General features: G+C 43.7%; 1 protein-coding gene across 1 annotated transcript in view; it reads left to right on the plus strand.

Annotated features, from left to right (window-relative positions):
• Nucleotides 1–2,827: 2,827 nt before the first annotated feature.
• The window catches only part of LOC142218274 (arf-GAP with dual PH domain-containing protein 1-like), a 43,438-nt gene continuing 28,074 nt past the window's right edge, over nt 2,828–18,191 (plus strand). Inside the window, exons 1-2 of the mRNA XM_075286861.1 lie at nt 2,828–3,082; nt 8,545–8,675. Coding sequence (XP_075142962.1) covers nt 2,992–3,082; nt 8,545–8,675 — 222 coding nt within the window. The 5' untranslated portion in view covers nt 2,828–2,991. The remainder of the gene's footprint in view (nt 3,083–8,544; nt 8,676–18,191) is intronic.

The following is an 18,191-nucleotide window of genomic DNA, read 5'->3' on the forward strand; positions in this document are numbered from 1 at the left end:
AGGACCCACAAAAATGTGTTAGAATGGATAGGAGCTAGACAGAGCTTTTCTATCTCCACCACTTAGTATAGGCCGACACCCAAAACGGAATACAGCGTAAGTGGGCTGACCAATAATAGTGGAGCAAATGTGGGACCGCCAGACCCCCTCCACCTTACCAGCTAGCATAGCAGAGCGAGGAATGCGGTGACGCTTACCATTCGAAATAAATTGAAAGATGGCCAGAGCTTGTTCATTTCTATGAGACCTTTGACTGTTCAAACGTTGCAATATGATTGTTTCCATTACATAGCGAGGGACTCTCTGTAATTATTACATGGCCGACATCCTATTCCTTTGATGTAATTCATTCATACTGTGAATACAGGTAGCGACATGGGGAGGAATACATTATTTATTGTTACTATTCTCTGTAGCTATTGCCATTTCAATTTCCCTTTTTTGAGGGCATGTCATAGCCTCACTTCACTGTTCATGGTATTAGTCTTATTAAAAAAAAATAGAGTAATAAAAAAAAAAATTTTATTACGAAACTAGAGGCTTTCAATGTAATGGCCATTAGGTCACAGCTGAATTGTATAGTAATATAATGTAATGTGCTAGGGATTAACAAGCAAGGTATACCGCATGTAGATGCATGTTATATGGTTATAGCTAGTGCAGGGCCTCATGAAGCTGTGCATGTATCACAGGTAGTTATCCTGTTATTTTGCTCATGTTATATAAAAAGTGTAACTACTGGGTGATGAAGATTGAGGAGAGTGTGTACAGTCCGGACAAATCTTGAAAATTTAAAGGCCTATCTTTTGACTAGGCCAGCCAATGATCATCTCAATACAGGGGCTCATGTGAATGGGCTGAGCTGCACTACCAGGTACAATTGCTCTAAAGCTGACTTCAGACAATAATTAGCCATAATGGACAATTTTTTTTCCATTTTACAATGATCGTATGAAACACGTTTATAATACCTGCAAAAATATTTGCCATGTAGCGTGTCCGTCAGTTGGGCAAAGATTAAAGTATATGGCATGAGGCTCAGTAATTTTCTTTTCTAAACTGTTCCCCAATTGGGCAGGTTAGTTGCTCATATTGACAGTGTAATGTCCCGGTACTGCTCATCCCATTCCCTTTAATAGTCCTTCCAGACCGAGATGGTATGGACATTTGCACATAAGGTAAAGAGGTATCTCCCCATTCCTTCCTATATAGTTAACATATATTTCAATTTCACAAGAGCCAGCACACATGGGGGTCTATTAATGCACCATCTTGTGGATGTTTTGTGAACTGCACCTGCCCATACTTTCCATTGTAATTTATGTCTGTGATTCCATCATCCTAGTGTGCTAATGTAAAGGAGTGTCCAGTATGATCAGGTGACCTTCAGAACCAATCAAGCTCCCTTGATTGGCCTGGAGGAGGAGGGGAGTTACAGCCCTCTCTGGAGAGTGTTGGAAACCCTGTTGTTCACTGTGTGAAAAGATCTACACATGTGGAGTTGAAAATGGGAGACAAGCATCAGGGCACTTCAACCAGAGATGTCTTTTCCTCTGTGCTCAAGATTCTCCTCAGAGAGTGTTTTCCTCTGAAGCTCCAAGTCTGCAAGTACTAAAGTCTACTGACCTGTTATCCATACATCTGGGAACTCCGCACGTATATCTATGCAAATAAGTCTTTGGGACAAATCTATATTTAAGGAGCCCATAAGCTAGTCTGACAGAATTTGAGGGTCTCCCGCTGTCTATTTTCTCTTCTACATACGTGTACCCAGTTTGTTCAGGATTTATGATAGTGATTTAGAGATTTAGAGCTCGAACCAGAGGCAGCCAATGTCAGAGCTCAAAATCACACCCCTGGTATGCCCCTGCCTGATACTGCCCTCCTTATAACCAGAGACTAAATAGCATATCAAGCCCCAAAACTAACAGCACTTGTTGCTCGGGAATGGTAAAGACTAGAGAGAAAACTCTAACTGTGCCAGAATTAGTGGAGTAGTGCTGATAAAGTGATGTAAAGAGCTGGACTTTTTGTAGTTGGCGAAAGGTCCTCTTTTATATCAAGGAGGACAACTTTCAATTTAACCAAATATGACCCTTTACAGAGAACCATTCACTGCCTCCACCATCTCCAGTTCTTTACACAATTTAATAGGCACTCCTCCCTTGATTCTGGCACAGGGTTTTTTTTGTACACTACACCATTCCTGAGCAATTACTGCAGTTAGTATTGGAGCCTGATATGTTAATTAGGCTCTGTACTGTCAAGTGGGTGGTCTCAGTCAGAGGCAGACACGGGGGTGTAAGTTTGAGCATTGCCACTATCTGCCTCTGATTGGAGAGACCACCCACATAACAGTAGTGAGACTAAATAGCATATCAAGCCCCAAAACTAACAGCACTAACCCCCCAGGAATGATGGGGGTTAGAAAATACATTCCAACTGAACCAGAATTAGCGATGCAGCGTCTATTATAGGATGTAAATAATTAGAGTTGGTGAAAGGTCCTCTTTAAGTATTAACTTAATATTAAGCCAATTGTGTAAGTTATATGTTATCTGTACACATAGATGTATTATTAGTGACACTGAATGAACATATAATGACATTATAGAGAATAGTGTATCATTTATAGGTGCGAGTGCAGAGTGTGTACAAGTCCTGGCGAATACTGTGTGGCCTCCTTCATGTGTCTAGAGAGACTGAAATGTTGAAAAACAGGTTTACTAATTAAAAACTCCCTCCCCCTTTCCTGCACTCTGTATAAGAGGTTGGATCTTACTTATACATATGGTACTAGTCACCTCGCCCTGTGAGGAGGACATAGACAGGCTTGTTTTCGACACTCTAGAACCCGGACGTAGATAAGCTTTGGCTGCAAGTCTGTACTTGGGCACCTGGGCAGTGCATGGCTATCACATCTGCCATATAAAAATTCCTGTGTAGGAGTGTCACTTTAATCTGAGACTTTGAAATACACCTTCCAATAGAATGTCTGGGGAACAGGACTGGAACAAGAAGTCAGTCAAGATTTTGTCAAAGAAGGACGGAAATTCTAAATGTGCTGACTGCGGAGAACCAGGTGAGAGAAAATGAAAGAAGAGATTGGTGTGAGCAGGACAAGAGGGCAAGTGAGGAGATAATGGAAGGGAGAAGATGAGAGAAGGTCATTCTCTGTGTCCTGTGCTATAAATTGTGGCATTGTTCTTTAGCTTTGTCAGTGTTGTGGAAGTTTTAACCATAAGGTATAAACAATGGCTCTTATCTGATATCTGAACTGTACCTGACTGGGTAGGAGCTGTAAACTTTTGTCTTGTCCAACCCTGCTAAACTTTTTGTAATGGTCCAAGTCAGCGACAAGTCATTTTCTTAATGTACGTGATTAGAGGTAATAGGAAGGTGCTGACATATTGCTCAACATCCTGCTACATCACCTCAGTACACTTCATAGTGACTTAGACCTTATTTACACTTCTGTAACACGACTATGTCTGGAGGTTGTAGATCTGGTGCTAAAAACAAGATCAGATCCTAACAAGAGAATTTAAAAAAAAAATTTTGGAGGAGAAAGGTTTAGGTCTATATATAGCTTAGAGCAGATTTACATTGTTATGAGGGACAGGTCGGGGACAGCCGGCACTGTAGATCTCGGCAGGTTAGCTGCCAGAGAGTCTAAGGCTGCTTACGGATTGTGATCACCACTGGGACCCCCGCCAAGCTAAAGAAATGTACCCCTGTTCTGACCGGAGCACCTGGTCATACAGCACACGTTACTTCGTTCAACTGAAAGGGGACTGCTAGACATATCACTGCCTCCCTTGCTGAGATATCACTGTTCTGTCGATATACAAATGAGCTGTTTGGTGTAACGAAGACGTTGCTGTTGCTCCAAAGAGTTGAGCGTGATTGACTTTACTGTTCCAAAGATATCTTGACAACAGAGGCACCAACTCACATGGGGAAACACACTGTTTGATTCAGGTGACCCTAACCTATCTATCTGCAGGGTGGGGTTAATATGCTGGGATCTGGTGACAGACTCTCTTAACCATCGGACCACCAATAGAGTATTTATGTCCAGTTGTGGCTCTCGTGTTCCACAAAATCATTCAGCTGCAGAAATGGGGATCCTGCTGTTACTACAGGTGGAGCTCCCCTAAAGAAGGCAGGGAGGGTTTATTAACATTCCTAATAGTAAACAAAATGAATCCCAAAGGAAGAAGAGCTATGACTAATAAAAAAAAAAATAATAAAAATTGATGGCAAAGATAAAACTAGTAATTATTGGTATGCATTAAACTAAATACTAGTTTTATCTGCACTAGCTAGTAATGGAAAAAAGAAGCAACATGACCATTCTTGCCATGGAATCCGTGGCTCAATCCGCTACGATATCTGTGGCGCAACACTCTCCTGCCAGCTAGGCCCATTCATTCGGGCCTAATCCGGAGCAGAATACCACGACTGGAGGCGGACTCTGCGTCAACATACGGTCTAAAAATCCCCATCTGAACTTACCCATGCACAATGTGGGGCCTTACCATTAGGCTAAAGCCCCATGTTGCGAAACCGGTATAATATGGGCAGAAAGTCCACAGAGGAAAACTCTATGAAAACACAATGAAAAACGATGTGAAAAAATCTGCAATCTGCAGTTCTGCAGCGTTTTTTGTTCGTGTTTCTTGCAGCATTTTGCTGAGTGAACATAACAATGTTTAAACTTATAGAGTAATAAAAGTTAAATATTTCTGCATATCTAAATAATTAAAAATGTTGCAAAGATTTTCTCTAACCATCTTAGTAGTGACAGTCTGTTGTCTTGATAGGTTGCCAATGCATACCTCCCAACTTTTGAAAAACAGAAAGAGGGATAAAATGTGCAGCTTGTAGTGCGCGCTGAAGTAGATTTAGCTCCACCCACTTTTACACTGATTGCCCATTCTCATTCATTTTTCATGTGCCCCCACACAATATAATCCTCCTACAGTCACCCGTAAATTATATGTCCCCACATTATAATGTCCCCTTCCAAGTGCCCCACAGTATTAAAGGGGTTGGCCACTTTCAGACCAATATTGATAAACAAATGTACAATAAAAAGATATACAATTTTACAATATACTTTCTGTATCAGTTCCTCACGGTTTTCTAGATCTCTGCCTGCTGTCATTCATTCCATTACTTCTAGAGGATAAAACTCTGACCATGGTCATGTGATTTACCGTCCAGGGTCATGTGATGAGCACACAGGTGCCGCTCGTTATAGTCACAGCACAATAATCAGACATCTGCCTGGTAATCAGCTGTGCACCTGTGGGCTCATCACATGACCATGGACCGTAAGTCACATGACCATGGACAGAGTTTTATCCTCTAGAAGTAACAGAATGAATGACAGCAAGCCGAGATCTAGAAAACCGTGAGGAATTGATACAGAAAGTATATTGGAAAACGGTATATCTTTTTATTGTACATTTGTTTGTCAATATTGGTCTGAAAGTGGCCAACCCCTTTAAATCCCTTTCCAGGTTCCCCAGTTTAAACTGGGGGAAACTAGAGGGGACATGAAACTGGAGTAGCTGGAGGAGGACATTAAACAGTGGTGGTAGTTGGAGGGGGTGCAATAAATTAATGGCAGCTGGAGAGAGACATGAACTGGGGGTAACTAGATCCCCCTCCAGCTACTCCCACGGTTTAATGTTCTCCTCCAGTTACCTCCATTGTTTAATATCCCCCTCCAGTTGTCCCCATTTTATTGTCCCTCTTAATCCCCCCAGTTTAATTGCCACCTTCATCTGTCCCAAGTTTAATTTTCCACTTTCATCTGCCCCGTTTAATATCCCCCTTCATCTGCCCCCAGTTTAATGTCCCCCCTCCGTGTCTGCCCATGTATAAAGTCCCCCATCCATCTCTGCCCCAGTTTCATGTGCCCCCTCCGCCTCTGCCCCAGTATAATTCCCCCTCTCTCTGCCCCCAGTATAATGTACCCAATCCATCTCTGCCCCCAGTATAATGTCCCCCCTCCATCTCTTCCCCCAGTATAACATTCCCCTTCCATCTCTGCTCCCAGTATAATGTCCCCCTTCTATTTCTGCCGCCAGTATAATGCTCACCTTTCATCTCTACCCCTAGTATAATGTCCCCCCTCCATCTCTTCCCCCAGTATAACATTCCCCTTCCATCTCTGCTCCCAGTATAATGTTCCCCCTTCTATTTCTGCCGCCAGTATAATGCTCACCTTTCATCTCTACCCCTAGTATAATGTCCCCCCTCCATCTCTACCCCCAGTATAATGTCTCCCCTCCATCTCTTCCCCCAGTATAACGTTCCCCTTCTATCTCTGCCCCCAGTATAATGTTGTCCTTCCATCTCTGCCCCCAGTATAATGTTCCCCATCCATCTCTGCCACCAGTATAATGTACTCCGGATGCAGATGAGTTGAAACCGGGACATACATCCCGCCGACCGGGACTGCGGGACTTGACCCTGAATCTTTGAATGTCCTGCAGAATCCGGGACGGTTGGAACGTATGCCAATAGATACGATCATGAATGTAGAAAGTTTTAAAAGATAAGGCTATCACCTCTAAGGCTGGGTTCACACCAGTGCTGCAACTCAGTTCAGGGACTCTGCTCCTCTCTGTGCTTGAAAAAATGCGGAGAGAAAAGGGCTGCAAGCAGTGCCTTTCTTTCCACATTTTTCTCCCTTTTCGGGCAGAAACACGGCAGACCCCATTATAGTCTATGGGTTTTGAAAAGGCAACGGAATGACTGATGCATGTGGAGTCTCCATATGTATTTGCCTCTAATGTTTAAGACCATAGAAAAACTTTCTTCAAACTTGTTTGTTTATTGTTTCAATGGATGAAAAAGTGCCGCAGGCACTTCCGCCTTTTTTAATATTAGAATGAATGCAGACAGGTTCAGATAAAGGGTGCTCTGTCTGTTTCATTATGTCTGCTTTTTAGTCCATTGTTTTGATCACCTGATGGATCATAACAATAGACTTGAACGAAAGTAGTGTGAACCTAGCCTAAGAAAACCTGTTTAAGGTCAGGGCTCCATGGGTCGGAAACACCGCGATTTGCCTGTGGTGGAGAAGCTGTGGAAAAAATCGCTGTGTTTTACAGTAATGCAAAGTGGATGAGATTCTAGCAAATCCCATGCACACTTTGCGGTAAAAACCGCGGTGCAGACATGCCGCAATTTCCAAAACCGGTGCAGTTTTGGAAATCGCAGCATGTCAGTTATATCTACAGAAACGCTGTCAGTTTCCCCATAGGTATAACTGTGACAGAAAGTCTGCAGAAGAAAACTCCACAAACTTTCTGTTTAAAGTGCTGCAGGAAGAACCGCCATGCATTCCCACTGCAGTTTTTCCCACAGTGCTTTATTGCTGCGGGTCATCCCATGAGGCCTTAGCCTAAGGCTGAAGCCCCATGTGGTGTAAATACTGCAGTTTGGCCTTTTACTGTCCCTGCAAAGTGGATGTGAATCCCATCCACGCATTACAGAAAAATACCGGCAGCGGAAATGCTGTGATTTCCAAAACTGTTGCGCTATTAAAAATCGCAGCATGTGAATGATACCTATGGAAATGCTGGCGTTTTCCTTATAGGTTTAATTAAAGCAGAAAGTCCGCAGAGGAAAACTCTTTGGACTTTCTGTGAAAAGTGATGCGGGAAAAACAATCATGCATTTCCACCGCGCTTTTTTCTACAGCGCTTTTTCACTGTGGCCCGCTACATTTCACCTTAGCTTAGCTAAAAGAAATTGACTTATATCAGTCCAGATACTACTTTTATATGGCAGATCATTTTATTTAAGTTTCAGTGGAATATAGGGTTTAAAGAAGACCTTTCATTTCATCTAAGAGAAGTTGTGTTATATGGCGTTGCAAAGCTAACAGTGCGCTGAATTCAGTTTTGCCATCTCTCTCCCACAGTTCCAGACACATGATGATGTTGAGCTGTGAGGCCAGCCCATCTGACCGAGTGGTGATACTGGTAGCCAAAACTAATGGCACAATATCTCTGGAACCAGGGCAGATCCTGGAAAAAATGAAAATGCGCTGAAATGAGTGCAACACTATATAACACTACATATCTTAGAAGACATAAATGGTCCTCTTTAAGGGATATGATACTATAATATGATAGTAATACTTTAATACTTTAATATGATATGATACTATATAAAACCACCTGTATTTTGTTTTGATATTTAATAGAGATGAGCGAGTACTGTTCGGATCAGCCGATCCGAACAGCACGCACGCATTGAAATGAATGGAAGCACCTGCTATTTCCGCTTTGACGCCGGCCGGCTGCTTAACCCCCCCCGCGTGCCGGCTACGTCCATTCATTTCAATGCGTGCGTGCTGTTCGGATCGGCTGATCCGAACAGTACTCGCTCATCTCTAGTATTTAACGCTTGGTTTGACATGGAATAGTGACTGAGGCCTGATCTAGCATTTTTTCTTTGAGTGCTACATATAGTAATAAAACTCTATTAATCATCTTTTTTTTTTTTTTTTTATTTAAGACCCGCAATGGGCCTCCTATACTTTGGGTGTCTTTGTGTGTGTGACCTGTTGTGGAATTCACCGGAACCTCTCCGAAATCAGTAAAGTCAAGTCATTGACTATGGCCAAATGGGAAGAGGACCAGATTCAGGTATTCTTCCTTCATGTAACTTCTTCCTTACTACTTTATTATAGTCCTGGTTATTCAAAGTATTCTGAGGGACCTTGGATACAAATATATTAACATGATCATTTGTAAGGGGTAGTTGCTAGATTCCTGTTTAAGAATTAATGCATAGCATATTGTTTGAACATAAGACTTTATTTCCAGTACAGAATGGCACAAACACTTGATGGTTTCAAACACTTGGAGTAGCCCAATGATCTTAGTGGTTGCAGATCACACTTGCCAGTTGAACTCCTGGGTCCCAATGCAAAACGGACCACCCACTTATCATGTGCTGTCTATAATACTGGTATCTTCTTATGTTGTAGAGAGGACTTTGGGGCTCCTGAGTCTACTGGACCCAAGAGCAATTGTCACCTCTGCACCCCCTATAGCTACGGCCCTGCTACTAACACTAAATCCTTGCAGAATTGAATTCAAGTCCAATTCTGAGCCGTTCTCTACCAGGGTCTGAAGACCTGGTGCCACCCTCAACTGCAAGTGTTAAAAAGTCACCCATCTATCTGCATGACACATGTACAGTTTGAGACCTGTCCCTTTTAGCAAAGGGTACCAGCTCTTTAACTTCACACAGGTCACGAGCACCACTTTAATGTAACATGAATTAACTCACTTAGAGTGCAACAAGCAACACTGAAAGTTTTTCCTTGACATGGCCAGGGGGATACTCTCTGAACACTATGTTTATCTCCCAAGTACCATTTGGGCTTGTACTCTGCCTCTCAATCTAATCAGTCCACTAGTTTCTAAGGACTGGAAAAACAGACCACTTCCCAGGTTAAAAGGCAGCCAATTTCATCCCTTCTGTAAGTCACTAAATCTTTCACTCAGAGTGTAAGACTCACACAGCCAACATTGACCCCACTAAGACGCCTCAGAGTGGGTAAAGTCTCAAACAACCCACACAGTTGAAGATATGGCTTCCCAGGAGCATACAGTCTACAAGACACTTTCCACAACCAGCACTCCAACTTTCAATCTGGATTTACTGCTCAGTACTCTTTGTTTACTGAGTCAGATGGCATGATCCACAAACACAAAAGGATAATAAAAGAGGCCATAATAACTGAAATCCTCTTTAATTTGTCTTTACTTCACACCCCCTCCCGGAAATCCTGCCCAGAATGAATGGTCAGCCAGTTCTTCATGTGGGTCAGCGAGGTGAACTGACCTATGGTACGATATGGCGACCCAGCTTCTTGATACTCTGGCGCCTTGACTTTGTATCTGCATTCATGTTATATTTGATTCCTGTTGTGTGATCTACTGTGTGATCTGAAATATACTAAGTAGATATGAAAAACAGTATTGGAAATAACTGCCCAATCCCCAGGTGGCATTGATTCCCACACCTACCATAGTATGGATCCCCTCACCAACCGCACTTCAGACTGTCCATTCTCATCTTTTGCACCTGTTACAGAAGAGGAAGTCTCCCAGCTTTCTTTATCTCACCCTACAACCTGCAGTAGTGACCCCTTCCCCTCACACCTTCTCCAATCTGTCGCCTGCTGTCATGACTTACTTTACTAAAATATTTAACCTCTCTCTCTCTTCTGGAATATTCCCATCCTCTTTCAAGCATGCTGTTATAACCCTGCTACTGAAAAAACCCTCCCTGGACCCGTCCTGTGCTGCTATCAACCCGTCTCTAACCTCCCCTTCATCTCTAAACTCTTGGAACGCCTGGTCTATTGTCGTTTAATACGCTATCTCTCTGCTAACTCTCTGCTTGACCCCTTACAATCTGGTTTTCATGCTCTGCACTCTACTAAAACGGCCCTCCAAAAGTCTGCAATGATCTCCTAACGGCTAAATCTAATGGTGACTTGTCTCTTCTTATTCTTCTGGACCTCTCTACAGCTTTTGACCATCAACTCCTCCTCACTATGCTCCGCTCAGTAGGCCTCAACGACACTGCGCTCTCCTGGTTCTCCTCTTATCTCTCAGACCAAACTTTCAGTGTATCATTTGCAGGTTCTGTTTCTTCCCCTCTTTCCTTTGCTGTTGGGGTTCATCAGGGCTCGGTCCTAGGCCCCCTGCTCTTCTCTCTCTACACAGCCCCCATTGGACAAACCATCACCAGATTTGGCTTCCGGTACCATCTTTATGCTGGTGACACCCAATTATACACATCTTACCATGACATCACCCCTGCACTAATACAGAACATCAGCGACTGTCTCTCTTCTGTCTCAAATATCATGTCTTCGCTCTATCTGAAACGAAGTCTCTCTAAGACTGAACTACTACTGTTTCCACCATCTAATCCAGTGGTTCTCAACCTTTCTAATGCCGTGACCCCGCAATACAGTTCCTCATGTTGCGGTGACCCCAAACCAAAAAATAATTTTGGTCGCTACTTCATAACTGTAAAGGCTAGTTCACACAGGGGGTGGTATAGCGGATTAATAGCGGATTTAGGCACTAAGAGTGACGCAGGGCGCCGCAATCACTCTCGGGTCAAAACACGCTTGCCACGACTGTCACGGCTTCCCCCCCGGAGTCGGCTCAAATTAACGGGCCGACTTCGGAGGTTGCGTACGCCAGGCGGACGCCATGGCTCACCGAGACGCGGAATCCGCCTGAAGGGCAGCCTGCTTTTTTTTTCCCGTGAGCGGCAGCATGCCGCTCACGCAAAAAACAAGCCTGGCGGTCTAAATAGACCTCCATTGTGAGGGGGCGGATTATGACATGGATTTCGCGGCATAATCTGCCCCCTCTGTGCCCGTGTAAATGGGCCTTAATTTTGCTACAATTATGATTCGGAATTTAAATACCTGATATGCATTATGTATTCTGAAACACCCCCCCATCTTGCTCACACACAGACTGAACCCCTCTATCATTCTCACACACAGTCTGAACCCCACTATTATGCTCGCACACAGCCTGAACCCCCCTATCATGCTCACATACAGCCTGAACCCCCCATTATGCTCACACAGCCTGAACCCCACTATCATGCTCACACACAGCCTGAACCCCACTATCATGCTCACACACAGCCTGAACCCCACTATCATGCTCACACACAGCCTGAACCCCACTATCATACTCACACACAGCCTGAACCCCACTATCATACTCACACACAGCCTGAACCCCACTATCATGCTCACACACAGCCTGAACCCCACTATCATGCTCACACACAGCCTGAACCCCCCTATCATGCTCATACACAGCCTGAACCCCTCTATCATACTCGCACACAGCCTGAACCCCTCTATCATACTCACACACAGCCTGAACCCCACTATCATGCTCACATACACAGCCTGAACCCCACTATCAGACTCACACACAGCCTGAACCCCTCTATCATACTCGCACACAGCCTGAACCCCTCTATCATACTCGCACACAGCCTGAACCCCTCTATCATACTCGCACACAGCCTGTACCCCTCTATCATACTCACACACAGCCTGTACCCCACTATCATGCTCACATACACAGCCTGAACCCCACTATCATGCTCACATACACAGCCTGAACCCCACTATCATGCTCACACACAGCCTGAACCCCACTATCATGCTCATACACAGCCTGAACCCCACTATTATGCTCACATACACAGCCTAAACCCCACTATCATGCTCACATACACAGCGTGAACCCCACTATCATGCTCACACACAGTGTGAACCCCACTATCATGCTCACATACACAGCGTGAACCCCACTATTATGCTCACACACAGCGTGAACCCCACTATCATGCTCACACACAGCCTGAACCCCACTATCATGCTCACATACACAGTCTGAACCCCACTATCATGCTCATACACAGTCTGAACCCCACTATCATGCTCACCTACACAGCCTGAACCCCACTATCATGCTCATACACAACCTGAACCCCACTATCATGCTCACACACAGCCTGAACCCCACTATCATGCTCACATACACAGCCTGAACCCCACTATCATGCTCACATACACAGCCTGAACCCCACTATCATGCTCACATACACAGCCTGAACCCCACTATCATGCTCACATACACAGCCTGAACCCCACTATCATGCTCACATACACAGCCTGAACCCCACTATCATACTCACATACACAGCCTGAACCCCACTATTATGCTCACACACAGCCTGAACCCCACTATCATGCTCATACACAACCTGAACCCCACTATCATGCTTGCACACAGCCTGAACCCCACTATCATGCTCACATACACAGCCTGAACCCCACTATCATGCTCACACACAGCCTGAACCCCACTATCATGCTCACATACACAGCCTGAACCCCACTATTATGCTCACATACAGCCTGAACACCCCCCCCCCATCTTGCTCACACACAGCCTGCACCTCCTCCTCCCTTCCCCCCCCCCTCACACACACACTCTCCATCTTACCTTCTAGTCTCCATTCACTGCAGCTGGCTCTTCCTGTGTAACTCGGCACTGTACTGAATAGCTCCGCCCACAGAGTCCGATCACATGGTCGTGACATCATTTCAGGTCCTTCAGCCCACTAGGATCTTCCCTGCTGTGGACAGTAGCGCGGCTTCTCAGCTGCTAAAGCCATCGGAAATATGTATTTTCCGATGGCTTTAGGCGACCCCTGTGTTTTGGTCGTTCGACCCCCGCCGGGGTCGCGACCCACAGGTTGAGAACCGCTGATCTAATCGATCTGTCCCTGACATATCCATTGCAGTCTCAGGCCTTACTATAACTCCTAGGCAGTATGCCCGCTGCCTCGGGGTCATGTTTGACTCAGACCTTTCCTTCACCCCCCTTATTGAATCACTCGCACGATCATGTCACCTCCACTTCAAAAACATTTCCAGAATACGCCCTTTCCTTACCAGAGATACATTAAAGACATTTTTTGTCTCTCTGATTCATTCTCGCCTTGACTACTGTAACTCCTTACTAATCGGTCTTCCCCTTACTAAACTCTCCCCTCTACAATCTATTCTGAATGCAGCGGCCAGGCTCATCTATCAGGCTAGATGCTACAGTGATGCCTCTGGTCTGTGCCAGTCGCTACATTGGCTGCGTATTCATTATAGAATAAAATATAAAGTTATCATCCTCATCCACAAGGCTCTCCATAATGCCGCACCTCCATACATCTCCTCCCTCATCTCTGTCTACCGCCCAACCCGTGCTCTCCGTTCACTTAATGACCTAACACTTACATCCTCTATTATCAGAACCTCCCACGCTCATATATAAGACTTCTCCCGAGTTGCACCACTTCTCTGGAATGCTCTATCCCGGACAACCAGATTAACTCCCAATTTCTACAGTTTCAAGCACAAACTAAAGACACATCTTTTCAGACAGGCCTATCACAATTCCTAATGTAAACTCTTCTGTACCATAATTAGAATCCCCAAAATCTAACCCTCCTCTGTTCCAGCTCCCACATTTCCCCACATGATTTGATGCCATTTCAGGCTATCTTTATATGTCCAAGCACCATCCACATGTTAAAGGACATGACAAGTTGTATGTTTGTATAATGACAGTAACCTCTATTACAAAATTGTCTGACCACTGTATAAGCAATACCGCACCTGCTACCTCTTGTGTCACCCCCTCTACCTCATAGATTGTAAACTCTTGCGAGCAGGGCCCTCAGTCCCATTGTGTGAAATAACTTTCTTTGTAATGTATCTCTCTGTCTGTATTTGAACCCTACAAATTGTACAGCGCTGCAGAATATGTTGGCGCTATATACAGTGTTGTCCAAAAGTATTGGCACCCCTGCAATTCTGTCAGATAATACTCATTTTCTTCCAGAAAATGATTACAATCACAAATTCTTTGGTATTATTATCTTCATTTAATTCGTCTTCAATGGAAAACCACAAAAAGAATTGTCAAAAAGCCAAATTGGACATAATTCCACAGCAAACATAAAAAAGGGGGTGGACAAAAGTATTGGCACTGTTTGAAAAATCATGTTATGCTTCTCTAATTTGTGTAATTAACAGCACCTGTTACTTACCTGAGGCACCTAACAGGTGGTGGCAATAACTAAATCACACTTGCAGCCAGTTGAAATGGATTAAAGTTGACTCAACCTCTGTCCTGTGTCCTTGTGTGTACCATATTGAGCATGGAGAAAAGAAAGAAGACCAAAGAACTGTCTGAGGACTTGAGAAGCAAAATTTTGAGGAAGCATAAGCAATCTCAAGGCTATGAGTCCATCTCCAAAGACATGAATGTTCCTGTGTCTACCGTGCGCAGTGTCATCAAGAAGTGTAAAGCCCATGGCACTGTGGCTAACCTCCCTAGATGTGGACGGAAAAGAAAAATTGACAAGAGATTTCAACGCAAGATCGTGCGGATGGTGGATAAAGAACCTCGAATAACATCCAATCAAGTTCAAGCTGCCCTGCAGTGCGAGGGTACAACAGTGTCACCCCGTACTATCCATCGGCATCTGAATGAAAAGGGACTGTATGGTAGGAGACCCAGGAAGACCCCACTTCTTACCCAGAGACATAAAAAAGCCAGGTTGGAGTTTGCCAAAACTTACCTGAGAAAGCCAAAAACGTTTTGGAAGAATGTTCTCTGGTCAGATGAGACAAAAGTAGGAAAAGGCATCAACATAGAGTTTACAGGGAAAAAAAAAAAAAGAGGCCTTCAAAGAAAAGAACTCGGTCCCTACAGTCAGACATGGCGGAGGTTCCCTGATGTTTTGGGGTTGCTTTGCTGCCTCTGGCACTGGACTGTTTGACCGTGTGCATGGCATTATGAAGTCTGAAGACTACCAACAAATTTTGCAGCATAATGTAGGGCCCAGTGTGAGAAAGCTGGGTCTCCCTCAGAGGTCATGGGTGTTCCAGCAGGACAATGACCCAAAACACACTTCAAAAAGCACTAGAAAATGGTTTGAGAGAAAGCACTGGAGACTTTTAAAGTGGCCAGCAATGAGTCCAGACCTGAATCCCATAGAACACCTGTGGAGAGATCTCCTGATGGCAGTTTGGAGAAGGCCTCCTTCACATCTCAGGGACATGGAGCAGTTTGCCAAAGAAGAATGGTCTAAAATTCCAGCAGAGCATTGTAAGAAACTCATTGATGGTTACCGGAAGCGGTTGTTCGCAGTTATTGTGTCTAAAGATTGTGCTACTAAGTATTAGGCTGAGGGGGCCAATACTTTTGTCCGGCCCATCTTTGGAGTTTTGTGTAAAATGATCAATTATTTGACTTTTTTTTCATTCTCTTTTGTGTTTTTTCATTTCAAGCAAAATAAATGAAGATATTAATACCAAAGACTTTTGTGCTTGCAATCATTTTCTGGAAGAAACTGAGTATTATCTGACAGAATTGAAGGGGTGCCAATACATTTGGCCAACACTGTAAATAAAATTAATTCATTCATTATTGCAGGCCTGGAAACAAAGCAAAATGTAGAACTAAAGGTTAAACGTTTAAAGCAAAGCAAGCATACAGAGATATATTTGCAGTGTGCAGTTCTTGTTTGATAAAGGTGATTAGTGACATTATACAGCATATTTTAGAGGGCAATAGTTTGGGAGTATTAAATACATGGGTGTACCTGAACAAACTTTGGATTTATTGTTAAGAAAGTTAATGGATTTTTTCCTATGTTGGTGTTTTTCTGTATGTGGGCATATGGTACCTGCTCTATGGTTAGACTATTTGCTATACTACACTTTTTGCAGCACTAATAATTGATTTGAAAGGGATTCTCTTACTGGTGACCTATCCTCAGATTGGTGGGGTCTGACTTATTCTACAACTTATTCACTATCTTGTAGATTAGGGTTAAAGGGGTTTTCCAGGCTAAAACTATTGATGACTTCTCCTAAAGATAGTTAATCAATATCATATTGGTAAGAGTCCGACACCCAGCATCCCCACCGATCAGCTTTTCTCAGCAGCTGACAGAGAATGAAGCAGGAAGCAGACAGCTCTGTTCTCTGTGTAGTGGCCAGAGCAAGGTACTGTAGATCTGCTTCCATTGACTTAAAGGGATTCTACCATTAAAACCTTTTCTTTTTTTTGCGGATAAGACATCGGAATAGCATATAGAAAGGCTATTCGTCTCTTACCTTTAGATGTGGTCTCCGCTGCACCATTCCTTAGAAATACCGTTTTTTACCGGTATGCTAATGAGTTCTCTGCAGCAATGAGGGCGGGCCCCTGCGCTCAAATGGCAATGGGGGTGTCCCCACTGCTGCCCGAGAACAGGCTCCAGCGACGCCTTCTTCAGCTGCATCCTCCCCTTCTCTGTCTTCTTCCTTCTTTGTCAGCTCTGACGCCTTGCGCAGTCTTCGAAAATATGGCCGCCGGCCAGCATGTGCAGTCAGCTCTACCAGTGTCTCGCAGGTGTCAGAGCTGACGAAGAAGGAAGACGACAGAGAAGGGGAGGATGCAGCTGAAGAAGAAGGCGTCGTTGGAGCCTGTTCTCGGGCAGCAGTGGGGATGCTCCTATCGCCGTTTGAGCACTGGGCCCTCCCTCATTGCAGCGGAGAACTCATTAGCATACCGGTAAAAAACGACATTTCTAAGGAACAGTGCGGTGGAGACCACGTCTAAAGGTAAGAGACGAATAGCCTTTCTAAAGGATATTCCGATGTCTAAAGCACACAAAACAGCGTTTTAGTGGTAGAATCCCTTTAAAGCATTCCATCAGTTATAAACAACTTTTCATAAATGAATAGTACAGGTGAAAATAAGAAGCTTTGTAATAATCTTATTAAAGAAATATATTTTCTTCTCCACTTTTCATGTAGTTAATATTTCCATATTAGTCTATGCAGAGAGAATTGGGTAGAAAAGGCACTCAAATAATTACTGATGTTATACTCTGCTAGTCCTTGCTTTTTTAACACTGCTAGGTTGTAGATAATAGGCTGCTAGTACACAAAATGAGGCAATAAACCAATTTTAATAGGAGCTAGGCTGCAGTAACTCAGTTCTACCACTACATAGAGAACAGAGCTGTCTACTTCCTGTTCCATTCTCTGTGTATTAGCTGATGAGAACAGCTAATTCATGGGAGTGGCAGGCATTGGATCATTGGACCAATCTGATATTGATAACCTATTCTTGGGATAGGTCACTTACTGTGGAAAACACCTTTAAGTTTCTGGAGTGGGAGAAACCATTTGAATCTACAATTTATGGCATAAGTCAATTTGGCATAAAAAGGAAATAAATTCTTCTGGCTCTCATATCACTTTTTTCATCCTTTGCTCTATGAACTTTAATGTTTACAAAAAATATGTTTTGTGTTGTTGCTCAACAATTTCCTAAGCACATTATTCACCAAATATATGACAAATATACCTGGAAACATCATGCTTTTGATTACTGTAAGAAAAGAAGTGATATTTTGCTGCATACATACTACTTATGGGGGCATGTTGTTCTAACTCATCAAATTGTAATGTTCCTTATTCTGATCCTCTGACCGTATGTGACAATGGACTCCCAATGGTAGCGTCAACCTAAGTGTTT

The sequence above is a fragment of the Leptodactylus fuscus genome, chromosome 9 (assembly GCF_031893055.1).
Source record: "Leptodactylus fuscus isolate aLepFus1 chromosome 9, aLepFus1.hap2, whole genome shotgun sequence".
NCBI classification, from domain to species: Eukaryota; Metazoa; Chordata; class Amphibia; order Anura; family Leptodactylidae; genus Leptodactylus; species Leptodactylus fuscus.